At 51.2% G+C, this 20,269-nt stretch overlaps 1 protein-coding gene across 2 annotated transcripts in view; it reads left to right on the top strand.

The window, feature by feature from the left end:
• Nucleotides 1-8,061: 8,061 nt before the first annotated feature.
• The window catches only part of SORCS3 (sortilin related VPS10 domain containing receptor 3), a 432,841-nt gene continuing 420,633 nt past the window's right edge, over nucleotides 8,062-20,269 (top strand). For both annotated transcript variants that reach the window (XM_090057528.1, XM_090057527.1), the window contains exon 1: nucleotides 8,062-8,629. In XM_090057528.1, coding sequence (XP_089913654.1) covers nucleotides 8,162-8,629 — 468 coding nt within the window. In that variant the 5' untranslated portion in view covers nucleotides 8,062-8,161. The remainder of the gene's footprint in view (nucleotides 8,630-20,269) is intronic.

Raw genomic sequence — 20,269 nt, 5'->3', positions numbered from 1 at the left:
TGAGGGCATACCCCACCCCATGCCTCCTCCCTTGGGTGGGAAGCCTGGTATCCTGTCTCTGTTGTAAGTGAGAGACAGAGCCAGGAGATGGAGATCTTTAGGTCAGGGTCATCCCTGCTACACATCTACCCTGTGGGGTCCTGAGCCTTGAACAGGGGACTCCAGGTACTACCATTGCAAACATTGCTTATTTTTTGCATTATAAAAGTGCATGGAGGCCCAGGCAAGGATCTGGGCCTGTAAACTCTGTCCCCATACTATCTAAAATCAGGATAGTGCTCATGGGGACTTTCAAAGCTGCTGGTGAAGGCATGGGAAGACAGATTGGGTGGAGTTTCCTCCAGAATGTCTTGAAAATCATTTGTGCAAGACTTGCTTCATCAAATGCCTGTAAGGAGCATTTTTTGGAAACTTTGCTAGTTTTACGGCCATGCATTAGACCCAAGGAAGAGTGGGCATCATCAGAGCAGGGCTGGGGAAGGAGCATCTGGCTCCAGTCAGCACCTTGCTATTCTTTTTATTAATTCTGTGATGGGCTGGCTGGCAGTGACCTGGCCCAGGGCTTTTGAAAGGGCAAAAGATGATTGGAGGACTTGGGATTCCCTTTCCGCACCAATCAGGCCCCAGAGACTTCCCCCCCCCATCTCCCCTGATTGGCCCCTTGGGTCACCTGGAGGGGGATAAAAGGGGCAGTGTGCCCTGAGTCAGGGGAGACCAGTGAGGTACAATAAGGAAGGAGTGTCACAGAGCTGGCAAGAGCTGAGCCAGCAGCAGTGCCCTGAAAGAGCAGGGCCTGCAGACAGCAGTGGGACCCTCTGCAGCGCGGCGTGCGGCCAGCAGGAGAGGACCCCGCCGGGCTCCAGGATCCCCCGGGGAGGCTGCAGCCAGCAGGAGAGGCTCCCCAGCTCCAGCCAGGATCTGAGCAGCGACCTGAGGGGGTCCCAGCTCTGCTTCCAGCTCCTCCAATCAGAGGCCAGGCAGCTCGACTGAGGCCGGGGCTCTGGGACGGTCAAGACCCCTTGCAGGCTGGAGCAGTGCCGTGTGGGCGATCTGGGTTTGAGTCCCAGCTGAGGTGACTGGGGGTGAGTGAGATAACAAGAAGCAAATCTTCTTGCAGTGGAAAGGGGCCACTGTGTTTTTCCCCCTCCAGGTACCAAAGCCCTATATTTCCTTGTCATTTGACATTTTTGCATTTTGTGCCTCTTTTATATTTCACCAACCCATATTGTTTGTTCTGCTATTTGTGTCTTATATTTTGTTAACCCTGCTTTTTGTCAATGATTGTAAGTTTTGTTGAATCCTGCCCCCTTGGGGCGTTGTAGTGTCCACTATACCCTCTGATTTATGCCTGTTATGTTCCCAGTATTGAAGGGTATATGGTTAAGTCCCCATTGGTGGTCTGGCTCTGCTCTATAGGGGGAGGAGAGTCCCTACACCTCCCACAGCGCTTGTGTACCTGCTTTGATCCCTTCAGTTGGAGAGGGGTACTGCCTGGGTTACAATTCATTTTTGCTTTTCTCTCTGCCCAGTAAGCATACTTCCCTCTGCTCTCACTGACAGGTAGAAAGTTTTTTTTTTCCCCCCCTGAATGCTGTAGTGCTGTTCTTAAGAGCAGAGAAAGAAATAGCCTTAGGTGAGTGTCTTTAAAAGGCTGTGTTTGTTGTTTGAGACAAAACAGCACAGGCAGCAGCAGGTTAAAATGTCCCCTGGCAAACTCCATCATCAAAGCTGGGGGTCCCCACTGGACATGCTCCCCTCTGCTTTGTCAAGGACTCCGGCCTTCACTGACGACTGTTGCTTTGAATTTGCCTCTACCAGGGAACAGGAGACAAAACCACTTGTATTTTTTCCTTCTAGGTCCACATTGGGCTATGTGGGAGTTCCTTTCTGCAGTGGGGGAAAAACAGCAAGGAAACTACAGGTGGATTTGGGTCTGTGTGCAAGTTTGTCCCCTGTACAGAGACTGCGGTTGATGGGGGCAGCTTCATTCTCTGAGAACAAGCCCTCGGCTGTCAGCTAGAAAAGTGCAGCTTACGTGGCATTTTCTTCCTTTCCACCCAGTTTCCATCTGGGTTTTATATATCACCCCTCAATGTAGCATCTGGTCACCAACAGATATATCAGAGCAGATGTTCCCCTAACTGCAGACTGAGGGTCAGTAGTGTTCGTTCTGCTGGTAGTATCCAGGGGCCTGGCTGATGACGGCGCTAGCTCTCCTATCTGTTGGCAGCTGCCGGATTGCATTAAAGAGCTAAAATTGCATACCTTTCCTAACAGGGCTTCCCAGGTAAAGCAAGCCTGTGCTTGCTGCAGGGAGGTAGCGTGATTGTAAATGGGAGGGGTAATGGTTTTTTGGGTCCACCAGTCAAACTGTGGTCAACATTGTTGAAAGAGCAAGTTACTTCTCCTTCCTCTCCCCAACCCCCACTCAGTGTTCATAATTATTTATTTATATTATTTTATTTATTTATTTATTTATTTATTAGGATCAGAAGGCACCAAAATGATCTTTTAATCTGACCTCCGTCAGGGCAGGATCTCACCCAAGGAACTCGCTATCAAGCCCATCACATCTGTCTGAGCTACGGTACCCTTTTTAGGAAGATGCCCAGTATTGATCTGTGGTTTTCAAATGACTGCATGAACCCAGGACATTTTCTGTGCCTGTCTGTCTGCCCACCACCCAATCAATGACACCAGCTGTCTTGGGAGGCGCAAAGCAAAAGCATGTCTTTCCCTGAGCCAAATGCAAATGCTAATGTTTCTGAGAGATGGTCTTGTTTAATGACTGCTGAGGTCTGGTTCTTGTGCCCCAATGCCATCAGATCCTTGTACCATATACACTCCTGCATGCTTTAAGCACTGTGCCCATTATCGGTGTGTGTGTGTGCATGCACGTCTTCTTTTTTCCCTGGAAAAGTACCGGTAAATCTTATGAAACTTGTTCCATTCAGAAGCATCTATTTAAAGTTGTGGTTGCTCTGGATTTATTAATTAAGGGCAGGCTAGAGACGTTGGATACAAAGAACAAGTGGATATAAATTGGCTAAATTAGATTAGGCTGGCAATTAGATGAAAGTTGCTAACCAGCCTTTTGATTGCAGCGGTTGGGGCAAATATCTTAACAAGTTTTAGGGTGGAACTGAATGGGTTTGCATGGTTGCTTCTGATAGCAGGGGGCTGGACACAGTTAGTCCCTTCCCATCCTGTGTTGGTTGGTGCACCTGTGAGTTGGAGAAGGAGGTGGTTGAGATGCCTGATCATCCTTGGCTCTTGTGGAAGTTTGTTTCACTGTCTGGGACAGGCCCCGAGGTTACGTCTATGCTGATTGTTAGAGCTGACCATAAGCCTACCCTCTGGCCCATACCAGCTGGCCTCTACATAGAAAATCCCCAAATTCAATCCCTCCTAGCACTCCAAACTGGTGGGATGGGTCTACTGAGCTTCCGGGCCCAAGGTGGAGTCCCCCTTAGCTCACCCCTCCCTGTATGTCTGAAACTTGCTGTGGGGCTGCAAGACCTGAGCGCAGGAAGTCCTACAGCAATAATCCCACAACTTTCTGGTCTTCACTTCTACATCCCACTCCTCATCTCTGTGGCCAATAATAAGATAGAAAAAGAGAAGAGGGATGTAAAAGTGAAGACCCTTCCCAAGCCAGAATCTGGCCCCCAATGACCTTGTCAATGAGGCTTTGTTCCTACAGCTAAATGAATATCCACGGGTCCACACAGTCCCTACTTGTGAGTTTTTTGCTTTTTTTTTTTTTTTTTTTTTACAAGCAAACAGCTCCCTGAAGATGGTTGCATTCATTCTTTCTCCTCCAACTTCAAAATCCAGCAGCACCTTGGGAAGAATCGAGTCCTTGACTATCGTGCATGAATGACCCGACCAATATTAGTCATACTACCCTGTTTATATAATCAGATTTTTCTCCTGAAGGGCAGAGGGGGTGGGTGTGAAGTGCATGTTATTACTCATCATATGTTCAAGGATATTTATAAATGTTAAGCCATGATTATACCTGTCTTCATTATACATGGCACAGTCAGGATCTGTTTATTCAATGATGCCTTACTCACAGTTGGGCTGCTAAGGAAAGGTGTGATTTTTTTTTTTTTTTTTTTTTTTTTTTTTTTTTGTGTGTGTGTGTGTGTGCGCGCGCACGTGTACTCAGCACCCAACTGTGGTGACCCTTGGAGTTGGCACTTTCAAAACCAGGAAAGTTTGGCCTCTGACTCTGGCTCGTTAATGGGAGATGAGGCCTTTCCTATCTTTTAAAGAAGAAAAACGCCTTTCTGGGCTAGCTGCATCATTACATCTGGAGTCTTTCAGGCCCTAGTCGTTGGGCACCACTTTCCGAATTCGGATCAGGATTTGTAACACTATGCAGCTCGGTCACCACTGGCCGGGGCCCATCGCTTTGCTTCCTCTTACTGCGGCTCTGGTCACCTAAGTGAGCGTGCCTCACGCCAGTGCTGCTTTGGGATTCACCGCAGGATCCTGCTGCTTCAGTTGACCCTTATTGAGATCACATGGCCACTTTACAGCTGGGCCTGATGTTTATACAGATCTGGCTCGCTCCAGCGTCCAAATCCTGGTCCTCTGTGTGCGCTGCAGGAAAGTACATGGCCCCTTGTACAGTCTGAGATTATGCACTGCTCCTGTTGAAGAAAGAGGCTGAACTCTCCATGGATTAAGAAATAGAATCAGACCTGACTTCATACACAAGTAAGACAGGGAATACATTTGAGGAAGGTTGTTTTGGAGCAGTGCAGATGCCTATTTATTACTTAACTTTAGCTGAGGAAGCATCGTGAAAACCAACCTTTCCTTTTCCCCTCTCCCGCCCAATTTCTGGGTTTCCTTACTTGAACCCAGATCCCATGTGTTTTATAGACTATCTTCCATTTGTGCTTTAATTTGCCTTCTGGAACATTTGCTTACTTAGAAATCTGTTACGACATCTATTGCTACAGCATATGGTTGCCTTCCATCGCTAAGTGATCAAGTAAAAAACACCACCATCTAACAGAGTACAACACCAACTTCTGCTTCTTTTGAATGGGTATTTGCAGCTGGTTAGGGATTAAAACAGATTGCAATGGATTAGGCCAAGGATTAAATCGGACTGTAACGGATATCGTGTAAGATTGTTCCGTGTCTGTACTTGGAAACAGATTATTACAACTCTGTGGCTGTCCAACCACTCAGTGATGTACCACGCCACTCGGCGTTTTGCAGTAGCAGCAGATCTTAAATAATCCAGGTTCTCTTGCCTGGAAACATGGGTCCCTTGCCATTTTGAACAAAATGAGGCTCTGCGCTACCTGTCAGTAGTACAGAGCCGGACACAGGTCAGCAGATACTCATCCATCCAGCAGAGGGCAATGGGATACCTCTTTTCTGGGACGTCTCCTGGCTTTGTTCACACTTCACGTGGGATTTAAGAGGGCTGAGGGTTGACAAAGCAATGGTTTTTAATGAGGTTCTGTATAGTCACAGGGTCCCCCCAGAGCATGCCGTGTATATGCTTTTGCAGCAATAAAGGGTACACGTCACGCACGACGAATATGACTTTCAGGCTGCGTTATGTGGAAAATCTGGTCCATTCGTACCGAGCAGAAGTGGAGCTTTCACGATCATCTATCTGTCATTGTGGGGTCTGGGTAATCAAAAAATGAACCCCTGAGCTCTGGAAACCTGCCCTCCTGTTTACAAGCTGTAGCTTCTATTAAAAGTAACTTCACTGCAAGACAAAAAGTGTAGCTGCTCTGTGTGGATGGGTAGTGGAAGGGGGGAATCCACGCTAACAATGTCTGTGGCTCTCTTTTTAACCCATGTTCCACCCCATTTCTATAAACATCTTTGTTTGCAAGGCTTCTAATTAAAAAAGTTGAAGGTCTCTTCAGCTAAAACCTGTGCCTCGGTCTGACTCTTGCTGTCTTTGACTCCCAACACTAGGGTCTGAAGCCTTTTCCTCCTGTTTGGGAAGGTCGGCACCAAGGCAGAGAGCAGAAAAGCTACAGCTCGGCTCCTCGCCGGATGAAATCTGGTAGGTGAGAGGGGTCGTTTGCCGATCACGTCCACAGGACAGCCCATCAAACTCTGAAGAGGATGCTCATAGGGGATGCTCTAGCAGGGTGAGGAGTTGATGGGGCTCTGATGGTTGCAGCTAACCCAGGGTGGCTTCTCAGCGGGGTTTGTATACAACAGGGTGACACGGTTGCCAGAAGTGGCGGACTGGGGAGGAGGCAGGCAGCACAGTCGGGGTGGGGTAGAGCAGAAAGAAGAGCAGCAGAACAGGTGTGTATGTGTGTGGGGGGGGTACAGGGCAGGGAGCAGAAAGCCAAGGAGCAGATAGGGAGAGCCTGCCTAAAAGGTTGGGCCCCCCACGGGTACAAAGCTTGTCGGAGAGATGTCGATGACAACAGGGGCTGTTTGGGGACTGCAGGCTCCTTCGGAGGCAGAGAGGAAGACGAAGACGCACCTGGCCCGGAGAAGTCTGCACCATGAATCGTGTCTTACTCCTGAGTCAGTGAGTGGATGATTGATGTGCAGCATGATGCGTCCCATTTATGGGCACGGCAGTGTGTGTGCGTGTGTGTAAAGGGGAGGGAGTGTGTGTGTGTGTATTCCTCTCGCTCCATCTCCACCCAGAGAAACTCTGGCAGCCCCCAGTGCCAGGCTGCCGGCTCTGCATTTGCAAATGATTGATTGCTTGCTTTCTTTTCTTTTCTTTTCTTTTTTTTGGTTTTAAACCCCCGCCACCCCCGCTGCGGTTTTGTTGCCAGGATCCCAGCGAGGGCATCCCCTCCTTTAGGTGCTGCCGTCTCCCTGCGTGCATGTGTGGATGGCAGAGCGGCGTAATCGCCTGTGTAACAGTTGCATGCGTGTGTTTATGTAGCAGTTCTGGCGCAGGCACCTGTCACTTCAGCTCCCCGCTCCCACACGCATCGAATGCCAGAGCCTGAAGGGACTGCAGACTCCCTTTTCCTTTGGGTGCTGGGCTCCGCGCTGGATCAGCATCCGCCCCAGGAGTAACATGCTTTGGGCAGGGCTGGCGTGGGTTTGCCCCTCCGTCCCCCCCCACTCCCCAGCCACCCCCTAGATCCCACATGGATCAAAGCAGTCCTGTCTCCGCACTTGCATATATAGTGCAGAGCTGTTGTGGCACAAGGGGAGCCTGGATGGGCAGAGAGGCACCTGGCACTTGAGCCTGCATCCCCCAGCCCGGCCTGTGGGACACACCCCTCCAGCAGTGCCCTGGGCTGCAAGGGGCAGAAGCAGCAGTGCAGGGCAGCCTTGGAGCGTGCGCTTGGCTGCTCCTGCCCGTGGGGGGGACACGGGCGGCGGGGCCTCAGGATCCCCCCCAGATGCACCCCCCGTGTCCTGCGCGGGCCAGGGGAGAGCCTCAAGCGGCAGGGGTGGAGCTGGGGCTGGTCTTCCAAGTGTGTGTGTGTGTGTGTGTGTGTGTACACACACTCTCGTGGCAGAACCCGCCAGTAAGCTAAGTATTAGCACGACTGCCCTGCTTTCTCCTGGGTGGGGGGGACAAGATGCATAGCGGGCTTGCACACGGATTTCTCTGCGTGTGCACAATGCAGCACCCGCACGCCCACCCAAGCGTGCAGGGAGATGGCCCCCGGCGCCCCGGGGGGCAGCGCCCTGCTCGGGGTGGGGGGTGCGTGTGACCACGAGGGTTGGCCGTGGTCACACGCAGACGGAGCGGGAGAAACACCCCCGGCTCTCCCTGCGGGTCCTGTGAGGAGACCCCCCCCCCCCCCCCCGGGCTCCCGTAGCTGTCGGGGGACGCGCAGCGGGAGAAACCCCTCGGGCCCGTGCGCGCACAGGGGCTGGGAGCGGCGACGCGCCGGGGGGGGGGGGGGCTCGGGGATCCCCCCGTGGGGGTGCCGCGCACGCGCTTCCCCCTTCCGCGCGCCACGCCCCGCCCCCGGCCCCGCCCCGCGCGCGGCGCCCCTCGCTCACTCCGCGGCTCCGCGGGACGTGAACAGTTTCCCTGACAAGCACTTTCCCGCCCCCCTCCCCTCCCCTCACCTCAGCCCACCCCCGGCTCCCCGGGAGGCCGCCTGCCCCCGCCCCGCAGCCGGCGCGAGGAGCCGGGCGAAGCCGGCGGCATCCCCGGCGCGGCGCGGCGCGGAGCATGGAGCGGCTCGCCTGGACGTGGCTCCTGCTGCTCACTTGGTGCTCGGCGGGCGCCGACATCGGCCGGCGGCCCTGCGCGGCCTCGCCGGGCGGCCCCCGCGCCCGCCCGCCGCAGGAGCCGCCGCAGCCGCCGCCGCAGCCGCCGCGGGGCTGGCCGCGCTGGCCGGGCGGCCGGGAGCGCGGCGCCGGGCGGGACGAAGCCCTGCAAGCGCTGCCCGGCGGGGCGTGGGGCGACGGCGACGAGGAGGACGAGGAGGAGGAGGTGGCGGTGGCGGCCCGCGCCCGGCGCAGCAGCGGCGGCGGGCGGCAGCCCTTCGCGCCGGACGGCGGCGGCGGGACCGCCGGGCTGCCGCTCCAGGAGGACGGCAGGCCCCGGGAGCTGCGGCTCAGCAGCACCAGCTTCGCGCTCACCGGCGACTCGGCGCACAACCAGGCCATGGTGCACTGGTCCGGCCACAACAGCAGCGTGAGTAGCCGCGGGGCTGGGGCCGGGGGCGGGAATATCCCACGCGCTCGCACAAAAAGTTTAAAAAAAAAAAAAAATGGGGGGGGAGCTGCTTGTGCGCGCGCTCGCACCCGGCTTCTTCACCTTGACACGCTCCAGTGCAACGGGGAAGTCGTTCCGCAAAAGGAAGCCCCTCTGCTTTGCGGGCTGGGTGGGTGAGTTCTGCTGTTGGGAAGAGGAGGGGAAAGGGTGGCCGTCCAAGAGCCAAAGAAACCCCCGTAAAAATCGATGACGGATCGAGCCTTTTCTCCGAAATGGGTAAACGCCAGGTTTAAAGAGGAGTCGGAAAGTTTGCGCGGCGGGGTATGTGCGAGGTGCTGTTGTATCAAGAGGTGGCGCCCTTGAAAAGTCTTTTCTGAGACGCTACCCCGAGCCCGTCTGCTGGAGAGACCCATGAAAGGGACATTGTTATGTTAGCAACTGTTACACACTCACTCGCACCTCCTTTCATCCTACACCCAGGACAGCTATAAAAGCAATCTCCGTTTGATTTTAACTTGATGTCAAACATGCTATTTCTAGTCAGGCATCATTTAAAGGACTGGGGAAACCCTCACGCCTGGGGACAATGTGCCCATTATTCTGATTACTCCAGATAGTCACAGCCGGGGAAATGCCTCTTCGATTGTTTGGCTGGGATTGGAAATGTGCATAAAGCAATTAGATGTGGGATGCCTGGAGCTCAAAATGATATTCCTCCTGGGACTGGTGGGCTGTTTTGGGCCGAATTCTCTCTCTCTGTCTATATCCCCTTAATCCCCTTTATCTATCCGTCCATCCATCCCAGATCAATAATGCACAAGTCAGCCATCGTTCTGCGTTTTTCAGGATGGACGTTTCACCTGCGTGTCACGACAGCCCCGAGTGCTGACAGCTGTCTAGGTCTTACCTTGCTTTAACCAGGTTTAAAACCTGTTCTATTTGCCAGACACGAATTCGACAAGCAGTCAAAGAGCAAGGAATCGCATGATCTGTTTGGGCTACACATTGCCTCTATGATTTTTTTTTGTTTTTAAACTTATGAAGGCATCTATCAGCCCGATCTCTGGTTTTCATTTCAGCACTGAATCAAAGGCTGCTTGGGAAGGGAAGCAAAGCCCTAGCATGGATTTCCAATCGTTATCTCTATTTCCTATTAAAGTAACACAGAGGGTTCATTCTCCAGGCAGTTTGAAAATAAAGGTTGGGGTTTTTTTTGTGGTTTTTTGTGCATTTCAAGGAGGGCTTTTTTCAGAATCTCTTTTTTTTGTAGCCTGTGCTGTGTAAAATAAGTAGCTTTATTTATTTGGGTAACTTCAGGTAACTGATAAGGCGAATAAATGAAGGGGTCTCAGGGTGCTCAGGGCTCCTTCAGAGTGTGGGGCACGGAGCAGCAAGGCTGAGTTTACTGAAGGCATGGATAACGGGGTGGTATCTGTGGGAATGGAAGGCAAGAGGGTTTATAAATATTAGTGTCCTTCCTCCATGATTTGTCGAATGGGAGGTTTGGCTGCTAGAGACTTTGATTCTTTTCTTTACTGTCCCTGGTGGAGAAGACACACCGTAGTTGGATTAATTTTACATTTTGTTTTGTAAGCAGTGCTGCTTTATGCGAGTCTAGTGGGAAAGTTAAACACTTCAGCTTGGGTGCTTTCATTATCCGTGCCAGGCTTTTTGCTGCGGTCTTGCTTTTACCCAGTTTTACAGCTGGGTTGTACCTGGCATGGCGAGGTCAAACAATTTGCCCAAGGTCACCCAGTGAAACAGTGGCATGGCTGAGATCCTGGCTATCAGCTGTTAGGTCTCTGAGCGCAAGACCAGATTGCTGCCTAATCTAAGCCAATGAAGCATATATTTTCTTAACTCACAGTTGACAAAACAGCAGGAAATGCAGTTGGAAATGCGCGGAGGGTTGACTCACGTCCCATCGTTATGTTCGATGCCTTGGAGGAGTGAGTAGGACTTAGCTGCATTTCAGTTCTCAGCCCACCAAAGAAATGAGTGGGTATATGGGATTTGCTTTTTCACCTTCCTTCGCATTTGGATAGATGCAAAGCCTGCTAACTCTCATGCCTGTGAGGTTTCCTCTTTACACTCTATCAGTAAAAGTCTGTTTAATAAAATGGGAAACGGGGACGGAGGGTTTGAAAACCAGGCTGATTTGCAAAGAGAAAAGAAAACACTGTAATCAAAGACCAGGATGGTGGCTGAGCCTAGAAACCTACACCCACTTTTCAGGGGAGAGAGAGACCCTCTACATTATTACTCAGGATCTTTAAATCTGCTGCACAGCAAGTAAATAAATCAATAAGTAGCATTAGAAAAAAAAAATCATGCTGCCAGTATTAAAACCGTTCCTGTCTGCATTTTCAGGCAGGGAAGGGTGCAAAGGAAGTCAAAACAGACCTGGCTGTCAGGAGATCTGGGTGCTGCTCTTGGTCCTACCATAGGCTTCTCGTTTGACCTTATGCAAAACAATTAACTCCTTTATGCCTCATCTTCCATTAAAAAAAATGGGGATAATTCCACTTACTTACCACCAAGCGGTGTTGTGGAGCAGAATTTGTTTCTGTTTAGAAAACACAGTGAGATCCTCTTGTGGAATTTGCCGTGCAGAGTACAGAGGATTCATACAGGTGGGGTTTGCATATGTGCCTTATCCCTTAAAGATGGCTCGGCATCATGCAAAGGACCTCATCGTGCAAAAAGGAGGATTTCACGTTGAATGTGAGAGACCAGCACGTTAGGTTCACGTCCCAAATCGTTTAGTACATGCCGCTGAGGCTGGAGAGATAACGGGGAGGGGGGCTGTGGGAGGGACAAGAACGCTGGTTGGCCAGGCCTCCGGAAACTGGGGAGGCTTTTCACTATATAAAAAGGAGTGAAATTACTTTGGGAAAATCTGCAAGCTTTCCCTCTTAAAGCGATGCCATTTGGGACAGGTGGAGGGTGCACAGCTGCTGCCAGGGCAGTACCGGGATCTTTAAACTCCCCCTGCTCTCACCTGACCGCGACTTTTATTTGACTATTTCTCACCTGCCTGAGAGCTGTCCCGGCTCTGTTCTCCCTCTGTCCCCTGTATCTGTTTTGTTGAGATCACCTCTTTTTCCCTTGCTTTTCTCATTCTTTCCTTTCCGTCGTTCTAGGATAAGGAGCAGTGGAGCATTTCTTAAAACCTTGAGTGATTTAGAATTACACAAATAGTTCGTAAATGAATTCAGCTGGCCACGCTGATAAGACGTGCTGAATTGGATCTCTTTCCCCAGATGATCACAAGCGAATCAGCCATTGAGACTGCTAGCAGTAGGCTTCAGAATCAGATAAAAATGCCAGTTTTTTAACCTCGCAGCCAGTGTTTCATTCTGTCTACAAATATGTGAAAACTGTCCCGCCTCGGTGCATTGTCTTCACAAAGTGAAGGGTCGAAAGGGTTAAAATGTTGTGTCCAACTTTTCAGAAGACTGTCTGAATGCCAGCTATCCCCAGGGAGATGCGAGCTGCATGCTATAGCGGGGAATATCTGCCCCGTGTATTTGGAGGAGGCACTGCTTGGGAGCTTAGTGCTATTGAAGGTGGTTGCAGTTAATCACGAAGTGCTTTTCCTGACTTATCTCCCAGGGTTATCACAAGTTGTGTGCAAAGGTCCAGGGACACGGGACAGCCGATTCTTTTCCTTCATATGGATACATAGGGACCAAGGAGTCTTCTCCTTCTTGGGCCTAATGAAGCCTAAGGCTCAATGAGTTGGCAGAGAGCTCCAGCAAACAGCAAAGGTGTGGAAGAGCTGCTGCTCCGGCACAATTTTTGCACGTGCCTTTGGCAGGGCTCTGATGAGCTCACCCAGCTGCCACCCTACAAATAGTTTGTCGCTCTGGTATTACTCACCTTCACCATGGTGCCTTATAAGCTGGGGAGCCTGATGGGTTGCAATATGTGCCAGGTGGTTTCTAATGAAGGAGTCCAACACAACGCAGCATGTGCTGGGGAGAGCCAGGAGGGAAATATTTGTCATCCCAAATGGATAAAAGTGCACTGAGGGGGTGGGGGGGGAAAGATCATCAAGCAGGAAATGCAGTCTGTAATTGAGGGCCATGCTGCTGCTTAGAGTCCAGCCTCAAATATTTACTCCAAATGGCCACGATAGCAACAGAGTAATCCAACTAATGGCCCTGCGCTTGGTGGAGATTTGAATTGCTGTTCTAAACAAGTGGCTTTTTTTGGCTAGATGGTGGTCTCATTACCACTGGAAAGCAGCCTCTTTGTCATAATCTTGTAATGTATTTTTTGTTTCACAAAGCTCAGCAATGAAGTGTGCCATCAAAGTAGCTCTCCAGGACTTTGCCAACTCCCCCCTCCCCCCCCAAACCCCCAAAAAACCCAACCCCCCCAAAACCTCTGTGTTTAATTAGTATTTCAAGGGAGATGGGGAAATAACAGTGGACGCAGAAATTGGTTTGTACGGTTGTGTCATGCCAATAGTGAATGTAGCAGGAGCCTAGGAAATTTCCTTCTGGTTATTCATCTTCCTGATTTCATTGAAAAATTGAATCGATAACCCCCCAAAAGGAAACTTTCAGGGCCTCGATGTTGCATTTCTTGTGTATTTCCCTGCGAAACCGTCAAAGGAAGCAGCAGCTGCTTTGGAGCACAACCCAGCCTAGGGCAAACAACCACCGTGCTCTTATTCAGCCCATGGGTTGAAAAATGAACCTGTCATCTTCAGCACATTTGTTGCAGTCAGATCCACTTGTGACTGGAAACTCAGTGGGATTTCCTGGGGCACAGGGAAGGCAGCGTGAGAGCCTGAGCGTGGCACTCAAAAGTCTGCTTGCGATGGCAAGGGAACCTGCCACTTGATTTTTAGGGAGAAGCTGCCTCTAGGTGTGGGGAAAAAAGCCTTGGAAACTGGTCATGGAGAGTGGGCAAGGGAGTTTTTCCCATTTGGGGGGAGAGGGGCAGGTGTATCCTGCACTCTGGGCAACAGGAGAGCGGATTTGATCACGTTTCCAGGCTTAGCATTGATTTCATAAGCGGAGATTGCGGGTAAAATACAGACACAGGAGTGGCGCTGGTGGCCCGAGTGCAGCATCGGGGGCGGAGAACCCTGCTGCCTGCTAATCCTGGCTCTGCCAAGTGACTTGCTCTGATTTTGAGGTGGCCATTCGCAGGCCATGGGAGATTTGCCCGAGTAAGGACTGCAGGATTGAGCCCCTTCGTTCTCTGGGGAGTACCGATACGTGGCTCATGTCACTCTTTCCGCAGGAGCAGCACGAGGAGGTAGAGCAAAATCGAGATCTGTGTGTAGACTTGGAGGTCCAGGTCATGCTTCTGCTCTGATTGAAGGGCTAGCACAAGGAGACTCACGAGCATTTCTATACACTTAAGACTTCGGCTCCATCTTGTACCCATTCCAGAAACCTGTCCTGGATCTGAGCCCAGACTCTAGGAGCAGTTTGGAGTTTAAATCCCAGAGAGTTTGGGTTTGAAGCTGAGTCTGTCTCTAGCTGTGAGGGTTAGTGAATGCTCAGTGATTTGTGCGTTGCAAAGTATCTTTGTACATGGTCCAGGGACGGGAAGGCTCATAATGCAGCAGAAACACCGAGCCAGATCATCATCTTTGGCGTAATTCAGCGTAGCTCTATTACAGTCAGCAGAGCTAGGTAAGGATCGTGCCTGCCATGTTTTATAACCGTGGAGCTGAGGGCGATGGGAGAAACTCATGGCTCCCACGCGGCTTCCAGCATGCCATGGAGCTGAGCCGCTCTACAGTGACTTCTTCTGCGGCGGTTCATGCCTGGGCAAGGGAAGTGGACACTTTGGCTGGTGGATGTGTGAACACTTTGGATTTGCAGAATTGCTGCTGCAGAGAGAGGTTGCACGCAGGAGACGGTGGGAAGTGCTGCCTGCGCAGAGTCTGACTAACACAATTTTAATTTCTGTGGGGCGAGCAGCCCCACTTGTTAGGTATCGTGCCCCCCACCCCTTGTAATCTAACAGTTGGGGACTGTTGGACTTGGGTTGGACTTCATCTATATTCCTTATTTTCCACTAAGCATAACGCTTGCTTTTAACGTGAGACTTTTGTGGGAGTTGAGAATTTGGCTCTTCGCTATTCGCTCCGCATCTTGCAAGGTGCTGAGTAGCTGGCTGGGAATTTTTGTTGGAAAATGTTGATTTTTGGTTGAAATGAAAACCATTCATGGAAACTTCTTAGTTTTGATGGAAATTTCATAGTAAATAGTTTCTCAGCTCCAGGGTGGGATTTCTGGTCAAAAGCCAGAGGGCTTCCTCCGTCCCTAATACTTCAGGGCTGCGAGTGGAAGAGCCCAGGCCTCAGATAAGGGCAAGTTGCAAAACGAAGATAGGTCTCTCTTGCTTTTGGGCTCTCCTGTATTGTCATAACAATTGTCTTTGGGGTGACAGCACATCAGGGCACTGCTTACTGTTCAGGATTAAGGGGCTTGGCAGTGTCCCTTGTTATATAAACAGTGGATGTTTGTCATAGGAAAGTAAAGCGTGTGTCACCGTAGCACCATTTGCAAGCCAAGAATAAGGAGAGAGCATTAGGGGGTTGACCAGAGGCCTGGGAGCCAAGTAGGGCTGTGTTTTAATGCTGGCTTAGACTTGGGCACTCTCCATCCCAAAATAAATCTCTCAGGGTGGGGTTTTCAAGGGGAAACCGAAGGGTTTGGGTTCCTAAATCCTGTCTCCTGTTTTCTTTTTAAAAAAATCCCATTTTAACTTCTCTGCTTCAGTTTTCCTACCTAGGGAAAAAAAAAGTGAATGTTAACATTTCCTTTCTTAGCTTTCAGGTCAGGGATGTTGTGAGGATTAATTAACCGCCTAATGCTCATAATACGCTTTGGAAGTGCGATGTGGGTGCTAAGTATCTTCTAAGATGAATAGTTTGCTGCAGTTGCATTAGGGGCAGTTCCCAATCTGGCAGGCCAAGAAACTCCCAGAATACAAAGGAAACTAATAAAAAAAAAAAAAAAAAAAAAAAAGGCAGAAGTTAAATAATTGAGCCTTTCCATCCCCCTGTTTTGTTTTTTTTTTTAAATTATGATTCTGCTTGCAGTGGCAGAGCTGCTACAGAGATCTGGGGAGAAGACTCGGGTACACCCAGAGATACAGCATGGCTGTTTTCTCCCTTTAATGCATAATTATGAAATGGGAATGCTGGCTGGACAGATCTGAAAATCACTGAGGGGCCTCCTTGCCCAAAATAGCCTTGCTCTTAATTAGCTCTAACGTGACCCCGTATGGCTGCAGGGCAGGAGCCTTGGCACTTGGCGAGCGAGGCTGCTGTGCACGGGCTGTCAGAGGAGCACCGAGGCTGACGCTAGAGGGAGTGTGGATTTTTAATAAAATAAAGGGAAATGGTGCAAAATAGGGAGGGGGGGCCGGGGCCTGGGAGACGCTGCTAAGACATTATATGGAAATCCACTCTTGATGCTCCTGGAGTGAAAGAGGGAGATAGCTCTGCTGCTCCCTGGGACCCTAACCAAGTGTTGAGCCCCGCTGTACTGATGCCACTGATACCTCGTCTCCTTCGGCTCCTCTTTAATTACTGCCAGGTCCTTGCCTCGCAATAGGAGTCTTGGCTGCCTGCGAGTCTCATCAGCTTCGGCTGCCTAGATCCCTCACCTCTGGACCAGAGCCTCTGCCTCGGAAATCACCAGCATCTCCACGGCAACTGCTGGGGATGTTACTGGGTCGGCAGCGGGATGCTCTTAACATTCGCAGGGCTGGAGGTAGCTCCCTTAACCCTCATTGCTGCTGACTAGGCTCACAGAGCTGGCTCGGCAGGTGCCCCTGCTCCCTATATAACTCCCCTATGTCTGTCAGTTGAGCAAGGCTCCTCCAATTTCTCCTGCAACCATCTTGCATCCTGACAGTGGGCAGAAAGCGTCCTGAGCCTTGTTCTTCTCAGCCCCACTGCCCTGCACAGAGCTACCACCAGTCAGTTTCTCTTCCCATCAGTAGCCCCCCTGGCTTCCCCTCTTGCTCCATCCTTTCTCTCTTGCGCAAATGTTATCCGCCTGCAGGTGCTTGCTATGGCTCTGCTCAGGGCTCAGTCCACGGGAGATTTGGGTGTTACAGCCCCCATCTAGGGTGCCGTGGGTCCTCACCTGAGCTATAGCAGAGGAGCCAGGCTGAGAAGCTCTTTGTTTTTGGATCCCATGAGGCTTAGGGGGGAGATAAGTGCTGAGCTGCCCAGGCTGGGCAGGTGAGGGCACGTACGGGACCGAAACTCTAGTTGCCTAGGGAGCCTCTGGGTCAGGCAGGTGTCTAGTGATTTCAGACCCCTCCACGGTGGCAGCTGAATGGGTGTGAGTGAGCTGAAGTTTTGGTTTCTGCATATTCCCTGCTTGAAGTGCCTAACTCCTGCACTGGAGCTAATCCCCCATTGCTCCATGCCTCAGCTTCCCCATCCCTTTGGAAAGTGGAGGTAATTCATTGCTGCCTGTTGGGCGCACACATTTAGCCTCCCCACACATTTACTCCACAATAGTTTGATTTTATTCCGGGGTAACGGTGGAGTGGGACGACGGTGTACAGCCTTACGCTGGTGTAAGTGGATCCACAGGTACCTCCGAAAAGCTATTGCACTTGGCCCAGCTGTATTCCAGAGGTAAATTATACTATGTACATGCATCTTCACCCTAAAACGAGTTAACATCCATACAGCCTGTTGATATTGGATCTGTATATCACCTTCCAGCCAGCAAAGTGCTGTTATGTTACCAGCTTTCCTTGCTGCAGGGGTGAGATCCCTCCAAACCAGCGTGGGGTCTTCTAAGCTCCTAGTTTAGTAGTGGACAGAGGAAGGGCCAGAGCATGATCTCCATTTTATAGATGGGGAAACTGAGGCAAAGAGGGGGGAGTGATTTATCTCAGTCACAACCCTACTCTGTGCAAGGTTTGAGGGCTCCTGCCTCCTGCTGTAGCGTCTTCCCACTGAACGACACCGCTTCCCAACAAAGCGCACCGTCTCGCTCCAGTTTGGTACATACTCAGGGGCTGTGTTTGAGCTCTACCGATGAGAGACGGAGTAGAGTGCCAGGGGATGGTAGACCCAAGAGTAAAAGAATAAAATCCTATTTCTGGCAAGTGTAACAGGTCGACTAAAATGCCTTCAGGATTGGTTCAGGTAACATATAGTGCAAGCCCCTGACTTAGTCTGATTTATGTGAGCCCACGCTGGCTCTTTGCATACTGGATCAGATCAAGTTGGCTAAATTGCTGCAACTTTTTCTGGTTTAGCCGAGGCCTGCAAAAGCAACGCAGGGAGATGGTGGAAAAGGGAGCAGGCAATCAAAAAAACCATGGGGCACCTCCTTATACCCGTGGAGTTTACAGGAGGTCCCTCTACTCAGGACTCTTGTTGGTTAGGCATTTTAAAAATGGACTCGCTTTCAGGGCTGGCATGGGTGTGTGCAGACAAGCTCAGGGATAATGTTGCAGGGCATAAAGTTCAACTGTTTTTGTGAAACTGCAAATAGTTTTCCTGCCTGTAGAGCATGCGCAGGATGCCTTCCTTGCGAGGTGCACGTAGCCTCACCACAGCACCGAGATGCAGGGAAGTTGGCAAAAGGATGGGCGAAGAGCGCTGCGGTCTCCAGGTGCACTAGGGCTAGAGAGGCAGGGCAGCAAACTCCCTTCTTCTCACTTCCTGAAGAAGCAGGAGTGTATTGTAGATCGCATCTGTTATCTGCCATCCCAGGTGTTGTTCTTCTGAGAGTACCTGGATAGGGAGATAAGCTGGGAGCTTCGGGAGAGCTCAGCATTCACAGCTGGGGCCGGGTTTTCACTCTCGTTGCGGATCGTCGAAGCTTGTCTACATAGGGAGGATAAACTGGTGGAAGAGGAGACGTGCATTCATCCCAGCATAGCGACGCTGGAGCACTGCATTTATTCTGGAATAACATTTTTGCTGAGGCACCCTGGACTGAATACACCGCGGGGGAGGCAGGTACTCGAGCAGGGGCGCTGGGCTGTCTCCCTCCCTGCTCCTCTGGACCATTTTCTGTTCCTCTGACACCAGGCAATGTCTGCTTCCACGCTGGGCAGGACGCCAAGGAAATTTGCTCGTTTTCTCTTTGGTGACCACGGGGCTGCTGGCTGTTTGGCTCCCGCGAGGCCTGCATGGGTGGAGGATCTGCTCTGACAAGGCTGCGGGGAAGCTGCCGGCTATTCCTGGGTCGTCATTTATTTAAATGTTCTCCCTCCCTTTGGGGTGCCCGATGCTCCTTGGTCCTAGATAACAATTCACAACGATGCTTTTCGGATGCCTGGGGTCAAACCTAGCTGGGAGCTGAGCGTGGGAGAAGCGATTTTCTGGAGTCAGCTCTCTTCGAGTCCTGGGCCTGCTCTGTTTGGGTTGGATACAATGTGCTTGGGTAGTGCCGAGAGCCATTTCGGACAAGGATTGGGCGCTGGAGCATTGCCGAGGGGGGCTCTTACCTCTTTATACAGGTCAATAGACTTGAGCCACACCTGCCAGGCCTCTTAAATGGCTGTCAGATGAACTAAACACTACTGCTTCAGTAATCTATCCTGCCACAAACTGTGGAGAGACGGGAAGAGAGATGCCGATACATCTCTGTTATTCTTGAAAGGATTGCTGTCAGGCTGAGCCCTGCAGCATTGCCACCTAATGGTTTTGCAACCTCTCTTGGGTCCTGATTTATAAGGGCTTGCCGGATGTGTCCAAAGGATGCCCCTTCCTCATTGCACGTGCAGGGGTGCTGGTGTTTTTAAAGTCTCATTTGATTTTGCTCCGGCAGCCCTTTAGGGGTGCATATGTGTGTGTTGCTCTTATTTTTGCATTCCCTCGAACCTAGGGCAGGTCCCTGGGTGGGTTGCGGCACGCTTCGGGCAGGTTGTGGACGGTGGCAGAGCGCTTCTGTCTTTGGGTTCATAATGCTAGGGAAAGCAGGTGTAAGTTTGGCTACGGCACAGGGAATCGCCACCCCCATTTGACCCACGGAGAAACTGAAGCCCAGTCGGTCTCAAGCCGTGATTCAGCAAGTGCTTAAATTCTCTTGACTTCATTGGGATTGAGGCATAGCTGCTTTGCTGAAGTGCAGTCTCAGGTGAGGGCTCAGCCCTCTGACCCTCGTCAGGAAGGCAATCAAGCGTGCGGTCTACATCCCCTCAGTTTTAATGGCAGCAAAGCAGCTGCTTAAGTGCTTTGCACATTGGGCACATATAAGCTCCCATGACATGCTTTGCTGAATTGGAGCCTGTGGCTATGCAGCCAATCGCTGGCAGGGGACTCGGGGAGTTTCTGGCTTTTCAGCTCATCTGAGCCTACTAGGAATAGTTTGGAGCTTGCCTCTCATTGAGAAAAAAAGACTGGCTCCTGGGCCTCCCCCTCTCCGTCTGTATGAGGATAACAGCCCGTGGCAGCTCCAGCCAATCCTTCAGTGGCCAGTTTCTGAATTCAGTAGGTGGATTTCCCTCATCGGTATATAGTAATCACATCGCACAGTGCTGTTTTTTGCACCCCTCTGTTCCCCCGAGTTGAGCCGGGAACCAGGACGGCCGTGCTGCATGACTCTCCAGCTGCCCCTGGGTCCCCAAGGTCCACGTGCCTCGGGTGCTGGTTGAGGTCAC

Source organism: Crocodylus siamensis, chromosome 7 (assembly GCF_052110815.1).
Source record: "Crocodylus siamensis isolate JL-2025a chromosome 7, ASM5211081v1, whole genome shotgun sequence".
Classification (NCBI taxonomy): Eukaryota; Metazoa; Chordata; order Crocodylia; family Crocodylidae; genus Crocodylus; species Crocodylus siamensis.
This window is presented reverse-complemented; position numbering and strand designations above follow the sequence as displayed.